The sequence below is a fragment of the Anarrhichthys ocellatus genome, unplaced genomic scaffold (genome assembly GCF_004355925.1).
Source record: "Anarrhichthys ocellatus isolate YVR2014 unplaced genomic scaffold, GSC_Weel_1.0 scaffold99, whole genome shotgun sequence".
NCBI classification, from domain to species: Eukaryota; Metazoa; Chordata; class Actinopteri; order Perciformes; family Anarhichadidae; genus Anarrhichthys; species Anarrhichthys ocellatus.
In genome coordinates, this window is record NW_022280129.1 from 884,999 (window position 1) to 910,836 (window position 25,838).

At 43.4% G+C, this 25,838-nt stretch overlaps 1 protein-coding gene across 14 annotated transcripts in view; it reads right to left on the minus strand.

Moving 5' to 3' along the window:
* Window positions 1–25,838, minus strand: part of cadpsa (Ca2+-dependent activator protein for secretion a) — a 204,370-nt gene that overhangs the window by 53,890 nt on the left and 124,642 nt on the right. For 5 of the 14 annotated variants that reach the window (XM_031875887.1, XM_031875886.1, XM_031875885.1 and 2 more), the window contains 7 exons: window positions 24,264–24,365; window positions 24,104–24,167; window positions 23,729–23,852; window positions 16,322–16,390; window positions 8,370–8,476; window positions 5,778–5,786; window positions 2,108–2,264 (listed from right to left, as the gene is read on the minus strand). In XM_031875887.1, the coding sequence (XP_031731747.1) occupies window positions 2,108–2,264; window positions 5,778–5,786; window positions 8,370–8,476; window positions 16,322–16,390; window positions 23,729–23,852; window positions 24,104–24,167; window positions 24,264–24,365 (632 nt within the window). The remainder of the gene's footprint in view (window positions 1–2,107; window positions 2,265–5,777; window positions 5,787–8,369; window positions 8,477–16,321; window positions 16,391–23,728; window positions 23,853–24,103; window positions 24,168–24,263; window positions 24,366–25,838) is intronic. The other 9 variants (XM_031875896.1, XM_031875893.1, XM_031875890.1 and 6 more) reach the window with 3 other exon arrangements.

Consider the following 25,838-nt stretch of genomic DNA (forward strand, 5'->3'; position numbering starts at 1 on the left):
AGTAACATTAGCACAGAGGCTAACACCGTAACATTAGCACAGAGGCTAACACCGTAACATTAGCACAGAGGCTGATCCAGTAGTGAAAAAACTAACCCTGTAACGTTAGTGCAGAGATTAACCCAGAAATGTAAGCACAAAGCCTAACTAACCCAGTAGCACAAAGGCTAACCCTGTGAGTAAGGTACTTTCATGATTGCTGTTTTGCTTGTGTTAATATGACTATGGCATGTAACAGATTTATTTCTTTATTCTGATATTACTAAAACACTGAGAGAGTAGCTTTGTGTGTTTCAAAGCTTCATAGATCTTCTTCCACTGTGCCATAGAACTCCATTATAAACACATCACTGAGCCACTGTGTTGCACTAGGTGACATGTTCCGTCATTACCATGAACACACATACTTTTATTTTACTCAATCCCACATACACCATCCTGCTGCCACAAATACTCACTAGAGCACCAAATACAAATGAATCAATGACTGAGAATAGTTATAACAGCACTATTTCTCTTAGATGTTCTTAGACTATTTCTCTTAGATTACCGAGCCTTTCAAAAAAATTAAGCTATATATTTGTGACTTGTTTTTTAAGACTAACATTTTCCGTAACAACAAATGGGCTTGGTGCTGCGAGCCATAGACAGCGTAGGGAAGTCAGAAAGAATTGAGAGACAAAATGACACATAAGTTGATTTGCATGGTTGTTGTTGTGCATAGGATTTGTTGACAGTTTCATCCCTTAAAATTGATACAGGGGTTATGGAAGTCTGGTTTAGGTTAAAGATCAAATTTATAAAGAAAATAATGTCAGTATGTCGCAATGCAATCTAAGACGTGAATAAATCAATGTTGAAATCCTGAACAGTAGTTTTTCATGGAAAGAACATTTAGAATAAATACTACAGAGATAAACATTTGAACATTTTTGCTCTGATGGGAAAGGGTTATTTGCCCGTATCTTGCATCAAAGATACTATCTGATTTGTCAATTATTGATTCAATTTGTAGCAGATAAGGACATTTACACAGTAGGGGTCTGTTATAGTCACTGTGTTATTGCCAGCGCTGTAGATTTACCTTCCCTCTGTTAACTTCTGGCTTGTGTAGCTATGTCCACTGCAATGCACTTCAAATGCCATTTTTACACAATTGACAATATGTAGCAAATGAGAAGGTGGTCAATTTGATGACACTAACAAGTGAGCATAACAAGCTACTTGCAGTCATCTCTGCTCAGCCGAATGAGTGGACCACGCTCTGCCTTCTCCTTGACGCCCGACCGAAGAACTGAAAAGGGAACGCATTCCTTAGAGACAATTAGCGCCCCGCAGATCCAGTCTGCATTGTGAACACTGAAGTGTTTCCTTTACAGGACCAAGGACAGCTCCACAGTGTTCCTGCAGGCGAGTGCATGCAGTTCATTAGAGAGATGGCTGGCACTGCAGCAACCAGCATCAAGACCTGACTATTATCTTCAATCAGACACTCCTGGCCCTGTTCACACACACACACACACACACACATAGTTCAGTATGTAAACTGCTGCAGGCCTAAAGTAGACATCTCACGTTGACGGGAATGATTTCAGAGACATTTGAGGGATGTTTCAGGGCGATTGGCGTGCAGAGTGAACAACAGCTGTAAACCTTTATTAGAAATGCTCTTGATTTTTGTGGTTGATTATGATAATAGAACTCAAAACAACAATGGCAGCTCCCGAGCTAAGTTTCTGCAACAGCATCATTTATATCAGAATTGGAGAATATTTCTTTTTTGAAAGAACAAAGAACCACACTGAAGGCCCTATTACATGGAAAAGATATTGTTTGCTCTTCTCCCGACTCCCTACGATACAAGTTCTATATTTTTTGAGTACCTGCCCTTTTCCAAACAGTTTTCAATGACGGCTTCTCAGATGGTTCTGTGTAACAGACAATCTGGATGCTCAAGTTAAGTAAATTAGTCGTTTGTGCTGAAACCAAATAAAGTGTGCAAATAATGATACTCAACTTGTTTTACTGTTGTACATGGTGCATAATGCTCCAATTGTCTAATGCATGCTGGCGGTTGAAATATGTTTTTTAATAGCTTCTAACTCACAGTCCATTCTCAGGAAGTCATTGAGCAGCTGGAAGAGGGGGAAACTGTCCCAGCTGTCGGGCGGCTGAACCTCAAGAGCTGCGTCCATGTCGGCCGAGTACAGACACAGGAAGGTCTCGGCATGCTCCACCATAAGGTCTGACCACCACGCAAACGCCTGCAGATGAAGAGAGGGAAAGACAGAGAGGAGAGAGAGAGATAGAGTGCAGGGAGTGGAAGGAAATCAACAGGGTGAGAGTGAAAGAGAGGAGACAAATTAGACAAAGAGAGGGCACATACGAGTGCTGGCCATGGGCACGTCTTTAGGAATTCACTGCTAACAATTTGAATCTCATTTACCATAACGGCCGACGATGTAATGCAACTCCACTGATCTATTGCAAGTGTTCTTGGCTCTCTGTCTCTCCCTTTTCACCATATGAAATCAAGTTGTTGCCACTGCGAGATCTCCGGGGAAGCATTCTTCACAACTCACAGCAGTAGAAACAGCGCTTGGGCACGGAAAATCACACGCTTTTCTGCTGGCCCACAGAGGACACAGCAGCAGCTCCTTGACAGGCATGGCAGGGAGCTACTTAAACACTCACCCGCAGCTCCTTCTGTGAGTCAATCAGAAGAAAGGAGCTAGCGAGCTGCGTCTCGCTCGTATCCCCCCATCGAGTAGACGCAGTGGATTGACTGTTAGGGACAGGGCTCTCTCATGCACATCAAAAACACTCACTTTCTTCCATGCACCCCCACTCTTGCCAGGCCTCTTTAGAGGGACCCCTGAGGAACCATGGTGTTTGCTCATTCACATCAAGCTGTCAACACTGTAATGTGAATGTACCCATGGGCTTTCATGGTTGTGGTGGTGGTGGAAGGCGAGGGGGCATGCACTTGCCATGGGAGCTTGTAGCATTGGGTAGTAGGTGTGAGATAGTTCGCAGGAAGGTACATCTAGTCAGTGCCACTCATGTAATCATCACTTTTACATTTGAGGAATAAGTTGTAAAACTAAAAGGATGTGTCAGGATGTTTCTTAAACAGAGTATTTTAAATATATATATTTCTACACTCCTGTCAGTACAAACCAATTATCTGAAGTGTACAAAGATTTAGAATTTGAACTTTTTTCACAAGTTGCATCACCATGTATTAACTCAAATGAAGATGGCAACCAGAAATGATATCTGCTTATCACACCCATGAACCTGGTGGGCTGTGCAGCTGTAAAACTGTGAACATGTTAGCACCTGCCAAACTAAAGTCATGTAACATGGGTGTGAACCAAAATTCTGATGTGAAATTGAGATAATTTTGTGTGGATAAAATCCGTACAGAAACACTACACTTTAGGTCAAATACCAATGAGTAAACTCGCTTGTGTTCCTATTGCGCGCAGTCATCATCTAGTCAGCAATGGCGTCTCTGATATTTTGGATAAAATATTATAATAATAACAAAAGAAAAAGTGGGCTCATGCAACTTGAGGCGGGATCATAATGACTTTTTCAGGGCCAGTACATATTTCTTGTCTCAAACAAATCATGAGTAATTCATGTAATTATGAATCAGGAAGTGTAAAGAGCGACAAACTCCACATAGGGAGGAAGTCGGGTGGATGAATGGGTCTGTCTAAAATCACAGGATGTTCACCCAGGAGATCGCTGATCGTGTCCCATGTGAAACCACGAGCCACCGTGATTTACAGCCAAAGTCCTGATTACATCACGGTGCAAAACAAAAGGAAAGACTGGAGGCAAACACGAATCACCTCAGAGTAGTGGGATAAAGTTACACATTGAAAATGTCATGTCACTGTGATGTTGGGTGCCAGAGACAATAATACGTAACGTAAAATGATAAACTGATTCTAGGCTCTAGCGAGCTACAATATCAGCAAAGAGTTTCAGAGATGGAGAGAAAAAGTAGCTAATAGTTTTTTAGTAGATTTTTGTTGAGGGAACCAGTGTGATGTCAACCGCCTGGTTGGCCTACAAAAGGCCTCATAACTGCTCCACTTTATTAGAGAGATGAAGAGATGGCCCGGTGTTGGTCATATTTAGCTAGCCATTTGCTAGTGGGCGTGGCTAATTCCGCCCTGCTTTTACACAACAGTGGTTACAGAAAATGAACCTAACAAAGTTAACACTTATCTGGCGATAGTAATGTGCTTTCCTTTGCTGTGACAAGAGTGAGTGGATGAAGCATTCAATTGTTACATTTTGGTCATTTAGAGGCTGACTAGTTACTTTGGCTAGCTACTAGCTAATTCCACCATGCGTTAATGCTAACATTACACTGATTAAAGTAGATGAGTCCATTAGGCGGCTGATGGCCAGCACAGTGCTGGGTCTACGGTCCCATTACAGCCAGTACTTTCCTTTGATTTTGCTTGGAGATGTCCTATGTAAAACTCATGATACAGCAGGAGTAATATTTGTGTTTAGTGGCAGGACAGAAGACTGTTAAAGGATTATAAACATGCCCTTAAAAAAAAAAGTCTTGTTCAACAACTTGCAGCAGTTTAACTCCTCAGTTTTTGTCAAAACTGTAGATCTAATGCATAGGTTCAATGTAGTAATTGACTTGACAGCCTGGAAGTTAAAATTGGTGATTACATGATAGGCAAAAAATGGGGCTAGTAAATAGAATGAGCAATAACCAGCTTTAGAGACACACAAGTAAAACATTAATACAAGTACATTCAACTGTAATAACCTTGAGTTCTGAATGTTTTTTCTTTGTGAATTGACCAAAACAAAAATGGAATTAATACCAATATTTGCCAGGGTTGGAGTCTAACGCTGGTTAGGTTGGTTCACCAATGTGCTCACATTATTTGAGCAGCAGCATAGTACATTTCATTGAAATGCAGGGGGAGAGATCATGTTATCTCTGCTCACACAAAGCATGCCTCGCATTTCCTCCATTGTGTGTGCTGAAGGATCCAATGGAGAGGAATGGGTTTCTTTAAGGGAAGGAAAGGTGACACAACACCTTCCCCAAGCTTACTTACAGGACTCGGTAGAATAAATGACACATGGCTAAACACAGGAAAACGGGTTAGCATATTCAGGGGTGATTTGGGGTAGACTCCTCGAAAACAAGGTACAGAGTTGTACGCTAAAATTACACGTACAGCATCGAAAGTCACAACTCTGCACTTTGCTTTGTCAGAGCGGAGCTTAATGAGCTCAACAAATAAAAGACATTGTTTAAGTGCTTGTCTCTGTTCTCCATCACCAAAGACCAAACTGTTGCTAGCTTGGGAAATAACAAGCACTGCCAACAAGCACTTGATTAGCAGTGACCACAAGCCGAAAGGGGTTCCGGGTCATTGTTGAGTAGGGAAACATTAATGATCCTCTACAACAATAGCCATATCATTAAGTGCATGCACAGAACTTACAGTAAGGGTAGGGTGGGAGACGGGGCATCGGGCACTAAAACAATCACATACCTCTTTTCCCTGTTCAAACATTTCCCCGCAAACCAAATAAATCATTGAAATAAAAAGCAGAGAGGGAATAAGTCAACTTTCAATAACAAAAGTCACAAAAGAGAATATGATTTACAGTAATGTAGATAGCACAGCATTCACAGGAAGCTGCTAGAAAGAGAGGATGGGTTAAGGGATTCTCAAATCAAAACAAACCTTCAAAATTCATGTTTTCTTCATGTGCACCTCTTTTCCCTTTGATCAACAGAAATGCTTTGTATTTGACATTTGGAATCTGAATGAACATGAAACTTTTACAGTCAAAAGGAGTAAAAAAATACTATTTTCTGAAACTCATCTTTAGATCCCTTTTAGGTAACTTGATGATTTTAGAAACGGTACCGGAGACAAAGGTAAACATTGTCAATTGAAAGTCCACAAATGTTTGTTTTTTAAGTCAATCAACATGCTGAACATAAACCTGTCTGTGACTGATGAATCTGATGTAGCAGTTTGGGAGACAACACCTGAAAACACTGACAGAATACTCTAAATGAATTTTGGCATATCTATTGGCATATTTCTAACCAGACATATTGCAGCATCAGGCTGTTAGGATAACTTTTCTTTTTCTACAGTTCCTCCTACATTGCCATCAACTGGTCAACAGATGGCGTTAGACTGGTTGTAGCCAGTTTTCGAATGAATTTCATAGAACTCAGCACGTTTTAGGATAACCGTGTTCACTTTTTCTTTTCAGGAACCATGTGGGTGTTAAAAACTAAATTTGGATTTCATTTGGAGCATACTGCCAGCCTATAATAGAGGGTTTGCAGGTGATATAATGCACTCTTTGTTGCTGTGTCATTATTGACATGGACAGTAATGCTGGGCCGTATGACCAAAGATGTCTTTCACGGTATTTTGTAAGATTCTGGCGGTTTCACGGTATATCACGGTATTTATTTTCCGTGTTAACGCATTAATTAATTAACGCCGAAAACTAACACAAGAACCGGCCAGCCAACCGGCCAGCCAACCGGCCAGCGAGCGGTGAACAGCTGTTTGTTTGGCGTGTCTTCCGTCACCTCCTGTTTCCTTCACCTACACTCCCCTGGGTCCTAAGTCCCTCCAGGTACAGCTTCTTATCACCCTCTATGTACCAATGTACATTTATAACAAATACCACACATATTACTGTATTCAGCGTTGCATATGTGTCTGACCAAAATACCCAAAAAAGCATCCGAGGACCGTAATCGCATACACTCTTCGTATTCCAACACATGTTTTCGGGCTGAGGTGATGGAGTAAATTGCTAGTGTTGCCACCAGAGGCAATAACAGCGGCTCGACAAACTTTACAATATATCGTCTTTTGATCTACGTCGGATTTTTAAAAAACAAAAAACCTCCAAACAGCAGACGCAGCTCCTCTCTTGGGCGCAAATTGTATTGGTGCATCTCTGGTCTCTCTTTTCTGTTCTTTAATGTAGCGACGGAGCTTCTTCTAGCTGTTAGCAGACTGTTGTGCTAGCGGGCTAGCGAGCTGTACCCTGCATGCCATTCAGCGGTGTAATTTTATAAATGTACAATTATTAGTGTCACAAACTGTTTATGTGTCACAAACTGTTGTGTCGTGGTGTTTTGCCCTGTTAAAGAGCGTTAGTTGTGGGTTATTAAGTTATAAAGTTATAACCATGTCTAGGGGTCCCTCTCAATACACTTAAGATAACTAGCTCCGACCGTAGCGCTACCAGCTGCGAACAATATATTCTGCTGCCTGTTGAAGAGCGACAGCAGTTGTTTTGGCTGTGCACCGGTATGACGGTGTGTGAAAAATTGATATCATACGAGAAATTAAAACTGGTATACCATTTCAACCGGTATACCGCCCAGCACTAATGGACAGTGAAAAGAAAATCATCTCCACCTGTTTGATAGCTAGTGATCTTGTCAACTAAACATCAATATATGTTGCAGTTACCATCTGATTAGTACACGAGTCAATATTTCTTGATCGGGCCATTGTTAGTGCTGTCCTCTGTCTAGAAATGTTTAAAGATTGCTACTGTGTGTGTGGGGGGGTTATCCACAATGCGGCCTTTAGTTGTACAGCAATAAACTGGTGCTAATGCCTAAAGCTTTGTTTTTACTTGCGGTCAGCACCGCAGCACGAGCTTCTGCAGATGTTGCGAGGCATTTATACTCTGTGCGATGCATTATTCTGTGAAACGCCAGAGGGCGTACAAACAAAATGAACAGTGAAGAATCAAAATGACGAGTATGTGTAAGCCATAGACTGTAGGTGTAACTGGCAAAAAGCCATAAACCAACCTCCACAATGCTAAGTAAAGGGTGATTATACAAGAATTCTGATAAATAATGTTCTGAATTATACAAAAGAATGTCAAGCAGGCAAAGCTACATATGTGAGCTGGATATGTAAGGCTCTTTATGGATATTATAGCAATGTTCGACCAAGCTTAACATGCTATAGTAAGTGGATCACTATTTTCAAATGATTCAGAGCCTGCTGATAGTTTTCCTACTTGCATACACGTTCAATGCTATCCTGTTGAGGTATTTAACATGCTTCCTTCCACTTTCATGTCAGAAAACAACACATTTTAAGTTATGGCTGAGTGTTATCTGTGTGCAGGTGGATATTACAGTGAATTGATTACTGTAAATAAGTAATTTAAGAAACAGAACAATCATTTTCATGATGTAGGAGACACATTTTCTTCATTTTAAAATGACTGAATTAGCAAACTTTTCCTTAGATGGTGTGTGTGTGTGTATGTGTGTGTGTGTGTGTGTGTGCAGATGCACTGACCTCAGCATGGTGTTCCTCATTTTGCTGAAGCACCTCAATCACCAGCTCGGCCAGGCGAATATTGTCCTCCAGTTTTTTAGCAGGGGTGACTAACCGCCCTACATTCTCTGGAGCACAAAGGTCAAGGGTCAATGTGGGCAGAGTCTGATCAGCAGCTAAACCTTCTTTCTGTTTCTTGTTACTAATGTATGCATGCAACCCACAGGGATTAAACACATCCCTGGTCTGAGATATAAAAGTGTATCTTGTTTCATACAGTATTTAGATCGTTAAAAAAGAGTACACAGCATGCATGTTGCCCTGACTACTCCTAAACACTGGAACTAGAGGATTAAGTCACTCACAAATTTTGGATAGCTGTTGTGATCCTTAGCCCAGTCTACAGCCTCAGCCTGAATCACTGGGAATATCTCACAGTCATATTCAAAATACAAGCATGAAATATCAACTTGTTATAATTAGGGCTGGGTATCAGACCGCAGTGCTTTAGGACTAAAGACCGCATTGTGTTTGTAGCATGGAGAATATAATAGTGTGAATAAAGGAGCAGTGTGAAGGATTTGGTGGCATCTAGCGGTGAGATGGATTTAGAACACCAGCCACTTCTTCTTCTTCTGCCATTTAAACGTTAAAACACGAAGGCCTTCTCTAGTGCCAGTGTTTGGTTTGTCCGTTAAGGGCTACTGTAGAAACCCGTCGCATTCTAAGTAGATAGAAACGGCTCATGCTAAGCTAGTGAAAACATTCTTAGTTTCAGGTGGAAATACACTAAAGAAAACATAGTAATAAATATTACATTCCTGCTAATAGATCCCCCTCAATCCTACACACTGCTCCTTTAAGGTCAGATTCTGGCTGATTTCACTCATTATGGTGTTAATGGACCATATTTCCTTGAAGCAAAGATCATGTGCAACACGTTTTACCTAGCCCTAGTTATACTTTAATTCTGGGGTTATTACATATTGTTAAAGCATTTTTGCAATCGGCACTATCCCTGTGAGTGCTAGAAGCACTGCTGGGTGGCTGGAAGTGGTGATGGCCCGAGATACGTATGTAGTGACTGATGCACATCTCTGTCACTTTGACGGTGCAGTGATGATGTCATCCAGAGGAAACATGGCGTGATAAGGGATGCAAACAGCATGTACATTGAACACTCATCATGCAGCAATGTGGCGGTTATGTTGTGCTCATCCCTACAGTATATCTGACTTTACAGTCTGATTGGTTTGAGTGGGGGAGTTGCATGTACTTGCATTAAGAGTAGACGTAGACTGCACTGAATACAACTTTGTCTTCCATACTTTGACGTTTAGTATGTTCAGTGAGAGGCTTGAATTTATACCACAGCCTGAGAATGTAATAGTTGACAGATGCCTGGCGGGTTTAACTAAAAATGAGTTCAACTGACTGTTGGTTTTGAAAAGGACTATCTTTATAAGAGGCCATGTTATAAGCATGCACTCCAATGTATTCCTGATATGGAAGGTAATGGATTCTGAGGTAGAAACACCAAGACTTCAAGCAGAATGCCTGAAACATCCAATCAGCAAGATTCAATTCTGTTGTAACAAGTGTCAGGGTAAAGTTAGAAGTGAAGCTTTGTAGAAGATGGTGATTCAATTCAGGGATTTGAATCAATTCACATTTTGATTTAGTTTTATATCTATTCAGTAGCTATGGCACATTGCTGTTTCTGTCTGCAGTGATGAAGCATTTTGAAAATGCTGCAATTGTGATTTCTCAGCTCTGTCTGAAATCTTCTCCATAGCAGGGGCTGCTAAGGCTACTGCATTACCCACAACCCACTATGGTCTGACGTCTCATGAGCATGCCTGAGGTAGAGCACATTACAGGCTGCAGCTCATTGCTGCAGCAGTTCCCCTTGCTGCTGGATGCTGGATTTCCTTAACATGTCAAAGCAAGCCACTAATTACCTAGCCTATTTGGAAATGATTAAATCCAGAAGTTGTATTTTACCGGTATTTCTGAACATGTGTAGACGGACATGGGCGTGTTTTTCGCATCGATCAGAACTGTAATTCACCAGTGTTCACGACCACGAGTAGCCATAGTGGGCTGTTTTTTCCCCCTTGAACCAAAGTGTATTTCACCTGTGTTCATGACCACGAGTAGCCGGACTTGGGTCTGTTTTTTCCTGTGAACCAGGTCGAATTTCACCAATTTTCATGACAGCAAGTAGCCGGAGTGTATTTCACCTGTGTTCACGACCACGAGTAGCCAGACTGAGGTTGGTTATTTTTCCTTGAACCAGAGGTTATTTCACCGGTGTTCATGGCCGTGAGTTGCATGCTCCCCCGGGAGAATTTTATTTTAAATATGAGCTTTAAAATGTAACATTCTGGAGTACTCTGAAGAAAATTAAGTGATAAGACATTTACTTTAAGTAAGAAACTAATTTATTATTCAGTTATTAATCAGTATTTCAGCTCTATTATTATTATCAACCTTTATTTAGACAAAATCCATTGAGACCGAGGTCTCATTTTCAAAAGTTTTAGTCATAAAAAACAAAGACAGCAAGAGTAGAGAGAACCATCGCCTGTACAAATAAAGTGATTAGTTTTCATTGAACCCTGTTACTGTACGGCTTAATATTAACTTCCACTGTTACTGTAAAGCTATTATAATTGTGGCCTATCTTCTATTTGCAATTAATGTTCATTCAATCCAGTTCAATTATTTAAATGAAAATGATAATCTACTCTGGCTAAGGTACCTTATGAAGAGTAAAATAATAGCTGTGATCTATACACACCTCTGCATTAGCAACCTGCTGAAATGAAGGTACAGGCACCTTAACCCTCTCATTACTTCAGGGTTCTTGGGAGCAACGTGGGACTGTTGCTACACTGGCTGTGGTCATCACAGTGAACAGTGTGAACAGTGTGATGAGAGGGCATGTGAGCCCTTGTTGCTGTAGTTCATCTCATGGAGCAGAGGCTGCATTTAGCATACCCTGCCTTATCAATGCATTTAAAACACTGTGACAGCAGGAAGCTGCACTCACGTCTGTTTAGACCTCCACCTTTATCCAGGCCCAGCTCCACCTTTATCTAGACCCACCTCTACCTTTATCTAGACCCACCTCCACCTTTATCTAGACCCACCTCCACCTTTATCCAGGCCCAGCTCCACCTTTATCCAGGAACCACCTCTACCTTTATCCAGGCCCACCTCCACCTTTATCCAGGCCCAGCTCCACCTTTATCCAGGAACCACCTCTACCTTTATCCAGGCCCAGCTCCACCTTTATCCAGGCCCAGCTCCACCTTTATCCAGGCCCAGCTCCACCTTTAACCAGGCCCACATCCACCTTTATCCAGACCCAGCTCCACTCGCATCTCAGCCCTGCATCAAGCTGCGCTACACAACCAGCATCCTCTCCCTGAAGCTTTGACCTCATCATCTCATCAGTATCTGGGCCTCATCATCGTGGTCATGAAAGTTATTCTGACCACAAAATCATCCTCATTCTAATTTGAGTTATGTGTCATGTGTCGAAATCCCTGAGCAAGACACTGAACCCCTGGCTCCCCGGGTGCCTGTCATTGGCAGCCCACTGCTCCCTATATACAGGTATATATGTGTATATGACAATAAAAAGGGTTTCTATTAACACAACAGAACTTAAACTGTAACGGAGGAAAATGAAGACGCTGTACACATCTGAACGCTGATTGGTCAAAGATGTTCTATTGCGAAGATCACGACATCACCTTTTCTCCTCGTCTCACTCCAATCTGAGAAACGCTGGCTGGCCAGTTGACCCCCCCCCCGTTGACCCCCCCCGAAAAAAACCTCTACGGCTCTACTCGATTCACGTGGATGATATATTTTGATTCAAACGGCGAATTTCGCCGAAAAGCGACAAGTTTGCAGGTATGATATGAATTTTCGATGGCGCGGCGCGATGGACGCGAATTTGCGAATATTTCGCCGAAGTTGAAAAATTTCAACTCACGCATTTGGGGCGATGGCCGATGGACGCAACATCGCCCCAAATGCGTGAGTTGAAATTTTTCAACTTCGGCGAAATATTCGCGTGAAGTCAGTTGCTTCCCCTGTCATCACTGACTTCCTGCCGTTGTTGAATCAGGAAACACATACTGTAGCCGTCTGTGTTCACCCAGAGCTCTACGATACCTCATATCAATAGAGACCGGACCAAACTGTGTGTATACATGTGTGTGTGTAAACCATATGGTACAAACAATGAATAGATGCTGCCGTATTTACGTCTACATGACGTTATTGAGTGTTGGTGGAGCTGCTACAATGTTAGCATAGCCTAGCACTGATCCATCAGAGCTCCATTGAGAAGACAAGTAGCCTACAAATCTGCATCATTACGTAGTTGTTTCGGAGTCCCTTTTTGTCGGTTTATTGCCGTTAAATCACAGCCAAATCAGTTTATTTTGTGTTCATACAGCTGTAGTAAACTGCGACCTGTGGCTTGCTAGACACAGTGAATACAGCTCGAAAAAATCCACGGAGCTCCTCTGGACAATGTTATGAACCAGACATGACGGCGTTTAGTTTCCCGGGATATCTGTGACTTCCACAACATGTACTAAGCAGAACTAGAGGTTATTTTTTCCATGGTTAATGGCAGACAGTTGAACGGCTTTCAGGGCGATAAGCCGCGCCCCCTCTCCGGCGCGTCCAGCGCGATTCGCGCGAATGTACACAAATGGTCCCCGGCGAGACCGGCGGCGCGATTGACGCGAATTTGGTGTGAACACGGCATTACCCGAGAGCCCCCCCCCCCCGGGGGGCTATGGAGAAAGTTTAGCGTACAACGTGTCGTACAATGCACTTCTCAGAAATGAATATAATGAATGTTACACACATGTTATATACCCACTTAACGAAGAGATTCTGGGTAACAATATCATGGAAGCCATTTCACACACTGCAATCACAATTATATACAAACTAATATCATCAACTAGAAGATGTACCACAATACCACGTATTTTTCGCCATGACTCGGCGAGCTACGCACTCCGGACAAAGCTACGAACACAAAGCTAAACGCTAACACGGACAACCAATACATCGGAAAGCAAGAGAATTCGACACAGAATCCAGAGATATCTTCAGAATTTCTCTCCGTGAAACCATTACAAAGATACAGCCAACAAGCAACACAACAACAAGCCGCTCCACCGCAGAACAAATCATAGATGCTCCTTACTTTGAGAAGAATCATGAAGACAAAGGAATAATATCCCGTTTCCCTTCTAAAAACACTGTTGCTACGTATATCCTGTGTGTTTTCTGAGCTGTTTCCTGAAGAAAGGGGGGTCTGACAAGCATGGGGGACCGGGGGGAATCACTTTTGGCGAATGAAATTTTACACTCCGCAACGCACGGCGCATTTTTGATTTTTACTGGCTAACGATTCTGTCAATCACCACCAGCTTATGCCCACTGTCTTCTTGAAACTCTGATGCGTCGAACGAGGTCTCATTCACTCAAATCGACCAATCATAGGCTGAGATAGCCTCACATAGACACAGGCAAACAGCAGTCAGACGAGGATGGATCCATGTTTCACAGCTCAGAGAGGATCGAGGCTGTCAAAATGACGCAAAACTGCTGTATTTGGATAGATTGAACACTATTAGTGATAAAACAAGTGAAATATATAGTTATATAGTATATAAAATTACAATGGAACAACTGGAACAGCTTGTTCCAAAATGACAATTTTGCTTGACCTCGCCTGACCTCTCTGTACTAAAACCTCTCTAACTTTTTTATGCTTCACTTTATCAAAGTCAACATTTGCATAGAGACTGCTGACATGTTGTGCTGTGATTTGGGAGTGCTTTTAGGCTTGGAGCTGCATTATTTCAAAGAAATAATATCAATAAAAGTACTTTTTTTTCAGGTGAACCTGAAACTTTTCAATTTGAGCTGTGTGCCATCTTCATTTACTCTTAACCAGTAACAGATACACTGATATTTACAGATCTGAACAAATCTCACAGGTGTTACCTTTATTATAACATCAAAATTATTCATATAGACCTTGCAGTTGGAGAAAGACACTCTTTTTAGTATGGGTATGCAATTTTCGAGCAGAGGCCTAAAAATAGGGCTAGGGTTAAACGGGTTTTAAAAGTGTACTTTTGGAGACAAAGGAACAATTACTTTATTTTTTATTTCATGAAATAAAAATATTTTTTAGAATGGAATCAAGCTTTGTTAGATCTAATCAGGACGGCAAGTGGACAGCTTCATTATGTCAACCTGAGACAGGACAGCTCAAATTTCATGGTCATGGTTTTTTATCATGAACCGCTTCACTGGCATGTATTATTTTATGACTTATACAGATGTGTTCTGACATGTTGGAAGTTTGAAGGCCTTCTTTAACCGAATATTGTCCAACTTGTTGCCAAGTTCAGTTTTCCGTGGATTGAGTGCTTGCTCACTGCTCATTTGCCATCAGGAATTATATCTTTTCTTTTTTTATTCCTATCTTAAAGAAAAGGCAATGTCTTGGATCTAAATCATTTAAATGTCACCTGCATGCAAACAGTGTTTTCTTCCATGTTTGGATGTTTGCACTCGTTTGTCGCTCTTTTGGGTTACTCAACAACAGAAGTGACTTTAACTAGCAACGTGTGAATTATCTTAAATATTTCTCTTTCCATTTGTCAATCATCAACTCATTTCTGCTCCCCTGTTGTGTTTTATCAACGTTACATCGGTTACAATGCTTTTTACAAATGGTTATCATTTGGGTAAGGCCCAATTGGATCTAGTATCTTACATAATTGTGAAATTGCAGTTCAGTTTAATCATTACAAACTTATATTCTTGCCAATTTCCACCAAACGTTTTGAATTGTGTTATTTCTTATATCTTCTGATTCTCAATGGAACTGATTCATCTCAACAAAGGGTCCTTCGCCAGTCTAATCATTTAGTGCAGTGAGAAACACCACATGGGGGGTGGAGGGGTCACAACGTTCCTGAAACATGTTCTGTGAAGTTTCTGTGCCTTTGCTGGTCAATGTCCAGGTATCAGGAAGGTGGTGACAGGGTCTATGGTGGTATGGTTTAAGTCAGATGAGCTAACAGCAGAGGTTAGACATACAGTACAATGTCACCTGCATCCTCCAGAGTTTTCTCCACTAAGAAACAGTCAATTTGTTAAAAAAAAGAATAGGTTGCATGGATGGATAGAAGGTAGAGAAAGGTGGGAAAGTTTCAGGTGAAGGGTGAGAAAGAAGAGATTATTCAACACAGATAGTATAAACTGAGGCTATGGAAGAATAAAAGTAAATGTTAGATTGACTGCTCAACAAATATCTGCAGCCTCGGTTTTGTCTTAAAGTGTAGTTTACGATATAGAAAGAAAAAGAAAAAGGACACAAAACACAAAGCATCTTCACTTTGACCTAAAGCCCAGTATGCAGAAATCTGAAAAGGCATAAAAACCTGTTAAAATAGTTATAATAAATGCCATCAGTATCAGCATTTCATGGCGGCCTTAGTCCAAAGAAGTTCCACTCAAACGATTGAGCACTATGATACCCTTTATATAAGTACAGGATGTGGGGGTCCTGTTTGAATGTACCATGATCTTAAACACTCAAAGGATTTACACACAAGCAAAGTAAAAATGCATTCAAGTCGCAGACAGACAGGTGGTTTGGGCGGGACAGAAAACAAGCTCATAGAAAGATCAGACAGGTGCTTTTTGTGGCTAAGCAACAAATTGAGCTTAAAAGAAATCAAGAAACTGTAACTGTAGACTTTACAGACTTAAACAAAAGATACAAACAAACCAAAGGACATCAGGGACGACAAACATGTGAGTTTGCTTGTTGTTGTTGGCGTGCATACTGGTTGTAGAGGAACATAGAAGGGTGCAGAAGTGTGGGGCTGGGGAATGAGGAAGGTACTCACGAATGGTTAAATCCATCACTTGAGACGCCAAGCAGAAGACAGGATGCTCATACATCTCTCTCTTTTTCCCTACAGAGAAAGAGGGAGGATACCGAGGCATGCGAGAGGCCAGGGTCAGAGAGGCGAGCACACAGGGCACGAGGGTTTGACCGATGTGAGGCTTTCATGGTCCATACCTGCATTCTTTGTACTGCTATTTATTATCTTACAATTCCACACATTGCATGCCATGAAAGCATATTGGCGTATCACTATTCAGTTAATTCTAATCTAGAATGTATTTTAGCAAAGGTGCAATATGTATCATCTTCACATCTCAAATAAATATGAACAAATTAGAAATAAAATGAGTCCCAACAAAACAATGTCTGATAAATCATTTTCAATCATTATTTTCTCATTTTCGAGATCCCAACTACAACTGATCCTGTGATTCCTGTCTAATCCTGTAGACTTTCTATCATTTGTCGATACTTGCAGGTAGTAGTTCTGTTCCCAATTCCTATAGTCAATTTTACATATATCAGAATTATATTCAAAATCTGATAAAAAATGATGTTCTGGTTGGTATTCTATGTATTTGTACAGTAAAGCAAAGTCCCTTTGAGATGTAAAAACTCATCACATAAAATGCCATGTAGAAACTGATATCAGTGACTAGATATTCATATTTGTTACAATGATAGATAATAGCAATGAATGAATACATTCAAATGAAGATTAAAGCTACATATAGCACCTTTGACAGCTCTGCTAACAAATGTGTTGTCAAACTGCATCAAATCATTCTGAGTTGGAATGTCACCATATTCATGATTTTCATTGATATGCTAGACAACTAATCAGGCTCATCTTAGTGCACACTTTCCTGTTGTGAGCTATTTGGGGACAGGCAGCTGAGATTTTGCAAGTTGACGAATTTTGGCAGATGGCCGCATACAAGGGTCCAAATAGAGCGTGTCCATGCTCTTGTGTCTGGGGCTCAAAGAGAGTGGGCTGCCTACTTTGGATTAACCATTCGTTCTGCCAAGCAGAGGTCAAATCTGAGATATCAGAGTTTTTTCCCCATATGCCAGGAAGCACACCAGTATGCATGAAAGGAGTTTTGGGGACAATCAACAATCACAACTGACATACTGAGGTTCATGTTCCTTAGTGGCTTCAGTGAGGTGATGGTCTCTTTACAGACATCGTCTTGAAATGACCATTTTAAGTAGTTCGGCATCAATTTGACCAGCGACATTTTGGGGAACATGCTTGTTTTCTGTCTTGTACTTCTATCTGATCTTAGCAAGGAAACCTGCCCCTGATCTGGCCTGAATGCAGTCAAACACTACTTGGCTTTGATCTACAGGAGAATCAATTATAATTGACATTAAATACAGTTATCGAGTCAGAAGGAGGAGTTGTAATTGAAAAAACTCCACCTGCCAACTTCAACACGGATTAATTGTTCACAATGTAGCTTTATCAGAGACATTTTCTGTCGTCCCTGGGACAACGTTAGTTTTGGGCCCTGATCCCACATTTTGTGTATTTGGGACATTTACAGCTGGACACATTTAGCTGCAGGAACAGTGAGCCTTCAAGCTGTTTTTCAAAATAAATGACCAACAGGTACCGTGTCTGTGGCGTTTCAAAAGACCGGTCCTTAGAAAGAAGTTACCAGGTTTGAGCTCTGTCCTGTTAACAGAAGCCGGATATCTCTTGATCGAAATGATTTCTAGCTACCAAATTAACAAGATGCAAAGATGCAAGGTCTGCAAAACAGTTATGATGCTTACTAAAGGAAACCTGCACCATGCAACAGTAAAATACACTGAACTCAACAAAGAGCAGTCCCATCGTGTCTTGTTTATTGACCTTCCTGTTTTCAAACAGCAGCTAATGAGATGCAGCAAAAGCCAATAGACAAGGAAAAGAGAGGAAGGGAGTATGGAAATCCTCAGAGAGCAAGGAAGAGGGAAAAGAAGGAGGATCACTTCAACTACCAGGCAGGTCAAAGTGGGACACAGAAGCCGCTCAGGACTCGGCTAAAAGAGCGGCTGAGGTATGGTGGAAAGAAGTCAGCATAAAGATTGAATTGAATGCATTTTTACTTACTGTAGGCTACATTTGCTACTAGCATAAGCTGAGGATAAGCAAAATAAAAATAGCATTTGTGTTGAAATGACGGTCACGCCATTAAGAACACTTTGACAGAGCATGAGGGGCTTTAGCTGCAGCTGGGAAGAAAAAATGAGGTTAGGCTTTGTTTTGAAATTCAGAATTGAAACTCGCAATAAAATAAAGTAAAGTATTGTATAGCTGCTTTGTTCTAAGGACAAAAAGCTCCATGTGCTCTAGTTGTATAGAAGTCAATCCTAAATTAGTCAACCGAGGCAGAAAAGGCTTCATTGTTTTCCAAAATGTCAAGCTCAATAATGCTGTAAAGATTAGAATTTGACTGCATGAATGAAAAAAGAAATTCCCATCTGAGCATGGCTAAAAAAAACTATTGTTCTATTTCATCCTTACTGACCGCTAGAGGCAGTGCTTCACACTGGATATCTTCTGTCTCGCGCATGCGCAGGTCGAATATTTATACCAACAAAGTCACATGTGACCTCGGATGACCCCCGTCGTCTACAAGTTCCAGTGTCATCCTGAGCTCAGTCCTTTTTCATCTTCTCGCTACGCAGGTTAGCTACCATGGTAGCATAAACAAGATGTGTCTACGATCAAGACATATTAGAGCTTGTCGCTGTAGCCTTGTGACCACCGGTCGGAGTTGCGGTTTCTCGCCCTCCAAGGGCTGCGACAAGCTGTCCCTCTTCGGAAGGAGCGGTGTGTTCGCCGTTCGGACATCGAGCCCTGGACCGGTGGACGCCCCTATCATCGGTCGTCACCAGTCTGATAAGGGCCACCTCGTGAAGACAGCAATCGGTGAGATCGATTAACATTGTTTTCTATAACCGTTGTTCGTTTTCCACGGTTGGCAGAGCGCTTCCGCTCTAGCTAATCGAGTGGCGTGCTAACGAGAGCGTAGAATATACGCTGTCGGGCCGCCCTTCACAGTGAGCAAAGTGTCCTGCTCAGGCTAACTTGATGAGATGCAAGTTCAACTAGATCGACATTAGCATTATGTCCACTGGTTTCGTAACATTACGGCTATCACAGTTAGCAGAGTGTTCCCGCTCAGGCAAACTTGATGAGATGCTAGTTCGACACTAGCATTAGGTCCACTGGTTTCGTAACATTACGGCTATCACAGTGAGCAGAGTGTTCCTGCTCAGGCAAACTTGGTGAGAGACTAGCTCGACTAGATCGACATTGGCATTGTGTCCATTGAGATTTAGTTTTTACATCTGACATAATTCACAGTTAGCAGTGTCTTCACTCAGGCTAGCTTGGTGAGATGCTAGCTAGACAAAGCTGATACTGGGACTGTGTCCATCAACTTTGTAACCTTACGGCTGTCACAATTAACAGAGCATCTCCGCTCAGTCTAACTCAGTGGGACGCTAGCTAAACAAAGCTGATACTGGAACTGTGTCCATCAACTTTGTAGCATTACAACTATCACAGTTAGCAGAGTGTTCTCGCTCAGGCTAACTCAGTGAATGCTAGTTATACTAAATCAACATTGATGTTGTGCCCATTGATGCTTTTTACGCATTACGGCTGTCGCAGCTGGGAGTGTCCTCATTCAGGCTAACCTGGTGGGACACTAACTAGACTAAGTTAATACTGGGATTGTGTCCATTGATTTTGTAACATTACGGCTATCACAGTTAGCTGAGTGTCCTCGCTCAGGCTAACTGGTGGGACACCACTATTTACAAGCGACAGTCCTAGTGAGGAGTGTCCTCGCTCCCCTCTCACTGTAAAAACTGTTTTGTTGGTCTGTTTCCACAGTAGCAGAGTGCTCTCGCTCAGGCTAACTGGTGGGTCACCAATATCCACAGCGACTGTCCAAGTGAAGAGAGTGTCCGAAAGGATCACTCTCCTCTGACTGCCCCCTGCCTGTTCTCTCAACATTCAGCAGAGCGCTCCCGCTCAGACTGATTTGGAATTCCGCATCAACTAGTGGGACAAGGGTTCCACCAGAATCGCGGCCATGTTAAACTCTCCCGGCTGTAGGACCTGTATAGCTCCTCTTCAGCCTGAGGACGGGCCTGACCTCTTGCCTTAGCCTCGAGCATCTGAGGGAGGGCCTCTCGGAGAACCCAGGCAGGACCTGCGGCATCACGCCTTGAGCAGTAAGGTCTGCTAGGCTGGCCGAAGTGGAACACCTGATGCGTGAGGTCTACCTCCCCCTGTCAGGGCAGCTGAATCCAGCCCAACCTACCCTGATCATTTGTATGGCGCTGGCACGCCTACAGTGGGATACACAGCAGCTGGAACTTCCACCTGTGAGTGCCTTCTTCAGGCGCCTTCCCGCCCTCACCGCCTTTTCTGTTCCTCCCTCCGAGGAATATCTGAGGGAGTTGCATGCATGCTGGAGAGACACCAGCCTTGCATCAGATGGCTAACCCTGACGGCCATGCAGGAGGTGGCAAAATTTGGCCTTGCACATATGCCAGCCATTTAGCCGACTATTCATCATAGTTTCCCCTGAGGAGACTCTGAGGCCCGATGCCAGGTGCCCTCAACCCAACGTCGGGTCAAAGATGACCTGCTATCCAGGGCTTATGGCACAGCAGGGCTGTGCACCGTATCGACAACTCCCCCTCCCACCTCATGCTTGCCCTCGCAGCTTGTCTGCAGCACGCTACTTCGACGCTTCTGCCTCCAGCCTCAGTGATGCTTCATTGCAGGCGTTTGCGCTCATGTCGAGGGAACTTGGACGTATGATGTCCACGCTGGTCCAGACTCGCTGCCAGGTTGGCTATCAAGCCACCCACTAGCTATAGTCACCCCTATCTGAGACATGTAGGAGGACCCTCTGTACTGTCCCAGTGGAACCTGGTGAGCTGTTCGAGTCAGCTGCTATACAGGCGCTTCAGCGAACTGTTGAAGCTAGCCAGACCAGGCAGCAGTTCTCTGGTCTTCGCAGGGACATGCCTGCACCCCGCAGACCTAGGGGTCCCACTTTGGCCCCACAAGGCCGTTTTTTTCAGCCTCCAGCTTACCCTAGTAGCCACCACATGCCTCAGCGTCCTGCTGAGAGGCTGGGCCGCTACCCATACAACCTCCGAACTTGGGGACGAAGAGTCGCCCCCCAAAACCCTCCAGAGGCAGGGGGACCAGGAGATGTCTCTGGGCCGGCTGTCGGGGTTTCTCCTCCCAGCAGCAGATTTCCAAGGGAGAGCGGTTCACGTCTATCGACGCCTATTCCCATGTTCCCATGGTGCATCACCACAGGCAGTTTCTACGTTTCGCCTTTTAAGGCCGCCACTTTCAGTCCAGGGTGCTTCCATTCGGACTCTCCCATCTCCCCATGGGTGTTCACAAGGTGTGTTACTGCTGTCCTTTCCCCCTGCAATCACAGGGCGTGAACATACTGCCGTACTTAGATGACTGGCTGACCTGGGCGCCATCCCGAAGCATGTGCTTGTCCGGTTGGACAACACCTCTGCTGTGATTTCACATAAACTATCAATGGGGCACCAGATCTGCAGAAGTTGCTACGGGGATCACCGTGCTCTTCTGTCTTGGGAAGCCCCTTGCCTGACCAGCCTGTGGGCAATGTACCCACCAGGAGAACGGAACCAGGTTGTGGTTTTCCTGTTCCGTCACAAGCCTCCACCGTGAGAGTGGCGGCTGCATCCAGACGTGTCGACCCACTGCCCCCACTGGGTCTCCCTGATGGAGAGGACCAGTCCTCTGGATCAAGATGCCCTGGCTCACACGTGGCCAGAGGATCTTCTTTATGCCTTTCCACCAGTCCCTCTGACTTTGCTAAACGCTTGTCAGAGTTCTTCCCCGACAGGAGGGATCTCCTGGCGCAACTAGAAGGTCGAATTTGGCAATCCAATCCCTGCCGCTTTCAACTATGGTTCACGGGAGGGCCCGACCGGATGCTGAGTGGCTGCATAGAACCAGTCAGACTGACTATTCTGAATGCCAGCGCGATCTACCTGCCTGCAGTACAAAAACAGGTGGAAGCTGTTCTCTGACTGGTGTGCGGCTCAGAACATGGTCCCAGTACAGCGCCCCGTGCTGCTGTACTGAGTTTCTACAGTCCCTCCTAGATAAGGGCCAGCCTCCCTCTACCCTCGGAGTATACGTGGCCGCTATTTCGGGGCAGCATACTAATGTCGAAAATGACACAGGAGACAGCCACGGACTGGTGTCCCTCTTCCTAAAAAAAAAAAAAAAAAAGGGGCTCTGCGATTGCGTCCCACGAGCACCCCGAAGGCCCCTGCATGGGACCTACCCTTGGTACTGGACACCTTATGCTTGTCTCCTTTTGAACCCCTGGCACAGGCGGAGCCGAGATGGCTATTGGCCAAAACGTTTTTTCTCCTTGCTGTCAATTCAGCTCAATGTGGGGCCGGGCTGCATGCCCTGTCAGTGAAAGAATCATGTCTGAGGTGGAACTCAAAGGGCTTGGATGTCACTTTGTGGCCTAATGCAGTATTTTCTCCCAAAGGTGTTGATACGTTCACATATCAACCAGCCTTATGTGGAAGCCACCGCCTGCATACGGAGCAGCTCTTTGTCAGTTATGGTGAGCCTAAGAAGGGCTGTGCTCCTTCTAAAAGGAAAAACAGTGCCTATCCCACTGGGTAGTGGAGGCCATTGCCTATACATACAAGGCGAGTGACTGCGCTCGGCCATCCGGGGTGAAGGGTCACTCTACCGAGAGTGTCCCCATGCCAAGGGCAGCCCTGAGAGATGTGCCTGTGGAGGATATATGTGCTACGGCCTCATGGGCATCACCGAGCAAATTCACCAAACACTACAGAGTTAACATTGCCACCCCTCACCCACTGGGGAGGGCTCTTTGGCCAATTTTCTCTGCCGGAGCTATACGAGGTAGTTACTGTGATTCCTCGTGACTCTTTTGGTATAAGTCATCCAGTGTGAAGCACTGCCTCTGGCGGTCATCCAGGATTCATAGAACCGTAGTTACATTCGTAACTTTCGGTAGACCATGATGTCTACACAACTTGGCTTGAAAAAACTCTACTTCCTCAGGTGATTGGTCAGTGTTTGTCACTGTTATTTAATCATATCCTTGCTTGGTCACATTTGGAGAACATGCATAGTACTATTAAATGACTCTCCCACAATGTCCTATAAGCTTTATTACAACAACCACATAATATAACCACATTGTGTAAGCTCCGCCCCACTGAGTTCAGAATCCCTCTCGGGCACTGCATTTACAATCTCTCACATCTGAACTCTCCCTGACTCAGCAGGTTAAGAGTTGTGTTTCAACTACAGTAGCTCTAACATGAAGGAGCAGTGACTTACCTTCCAGTTTGGCGTACTCCGACAGGCGTTGGTAGTTGACCAGAGCTGCCTGCTCCAGACACTTACGGATCACAGCCTTGACTTCCTCTTGTGGAACCGAAGTAACAATATCTTTCATCAGGACCTACAAAGAAAAGACACGGCATGAGTTTGTATTATCAGTGTACGGCAAATATATATCATCGCAAGACAAATGATGACAAATGTCAACTGGAACAAGTATGTTTGACTGAAAGACAATTCTAGCATCAGAAGGAAGTTCTGCTGCACATCAGGAGATATCATCAACTTTAAGAGGATAGAGAAAGAAGCGTTTTAAAAGGGAAACTAAAGGGAACGGAAGAACAATTCTGTCCAGCTGTAAAAGTGACTCACCCTCTCAAGCAACGACAAAGTTGCTTTTAGCGCTCCCTCTGGCCGTCCAAATGGAAAGCAGTACCTACAGTATGGAGGCCACAGATTGGATTTACATGTGAACCCTCAGCAGTCCAGTTTGGCATGAGATCAGCAAATGGTGCTTGTGCATGGTTTCTACCTGAAGTGTGTAATCTGGTTCTCCAGAAGCACCCGTAGCCTCTCCTTGATCTCCTCAAAGTGCTCCTTCTCTTCCACGGTTACCGTGCCAATACCATCAGGCCTGAAAGACAACAGCAGTTACAAGCAATTAAAGGTTTTGCTGTGTTGCCAGGCAGCCTGGGGAATGAAGAAGAGCACCAACTGACACAAGAGAGACTTTCAACCCTGATGATGAAGTTTGTATATCATTTTGGGTATCAATGTTACAAATACAAGTAAAAGACTTGAAACTAGAGATTGAGACCATAAACTCATGTTTACAATGTTTACTGAGGTAATAAATCAAGAGAGAATTAGAGTCATTTTCTCATAGACTTCTATACAACCAGAGGAGTCGCCCCCTGGTGGACACTAGAGAGAATGCAGGTTTGATGCACTTCTGCAATGACTTTACTATTCAGAACTGGAGGGTGCCACCTCTGTAAGAAACAAGATACAAACGAGCTCCACAGCCAGGACTCAGCCCCACAGGGTTAGAGTTCAAGTCCAGGATCTCAGTATTTAGCTCTTATCTTAGGGTGCCTTCACATTGGTAGTTTAGTCCAAATCTGGGATTAGTTCACCTAAAAATCTGGCAATAGGACTCTTTTCCTGAACTTGGGTTTGGACCAAGAAATTGGACCTGATTCCACCTGTATGAAAATGTCTTAGACAGGTTCCACAGAATACAACATCATTACTGCAATGGCATTCTTGAATGGTCAGCTGTTGATCTGTTGGTAAGTCTAGAAAATGCCTTGTTGATGTTTCTGCAGAGAATGCTGTAATGCAGAGCTGAACATCGTTCTCAGTTTCTCCTGTGTTAACGGCATAACCAGTCCTCATATAGAGCCAGATTTGATTAAATGTAACAACATGCGTTTTATGAGACATTCTGGGACATAACCCAAACCACAAAAAACAACTTCTTGCAGGTATTGGCAACAGAGACATGCAGATATAAGAGTGATGGACTCTGAGGTGCTGACTCTCATCATTACAGTAAACGTGATCAACAGCAATTAAAAAGGCAGCGTGCTTTATGATAAATACAAGCAGTGAGAATGCATAGCTTGCTCTGTACTACATCTCTGTACACACACACACACACACACACACACACACACAGTGTCAAAGAGACCATCAGTCAATTCAAATGACTGTATTTGAATGGCAAGCATGCCAAATTTCATAATGCAAAATTACTTTACGGGCTATGCTCTGCTGAAACAAATTACCATTGTTATACCATGTTATTATTATTATTTCAATATACTATACAGTGTAATGCTATTACAGTTATTCAAGCAGGTGTGTGTGTGTGTGTGTGTGTGTGTGTGTGTGTGTGTGTGTGTGTGCGTGTGTATTTGTGTGTGTGTTTGTGTGTGTGCATGCAATGTGTTTATCGCTTCTGACATGGTTGGGTCTGGGTGGAGTGTGAGCAGAGTGCATGTGACAGAAGAGACGTTGGACTGGTGGCCATGACAGCATGATGAGAAGCAGGAGACATGACACTCTCCTCTCTCTACCCTCTCAACCCCCCCCCCCCCCCCCC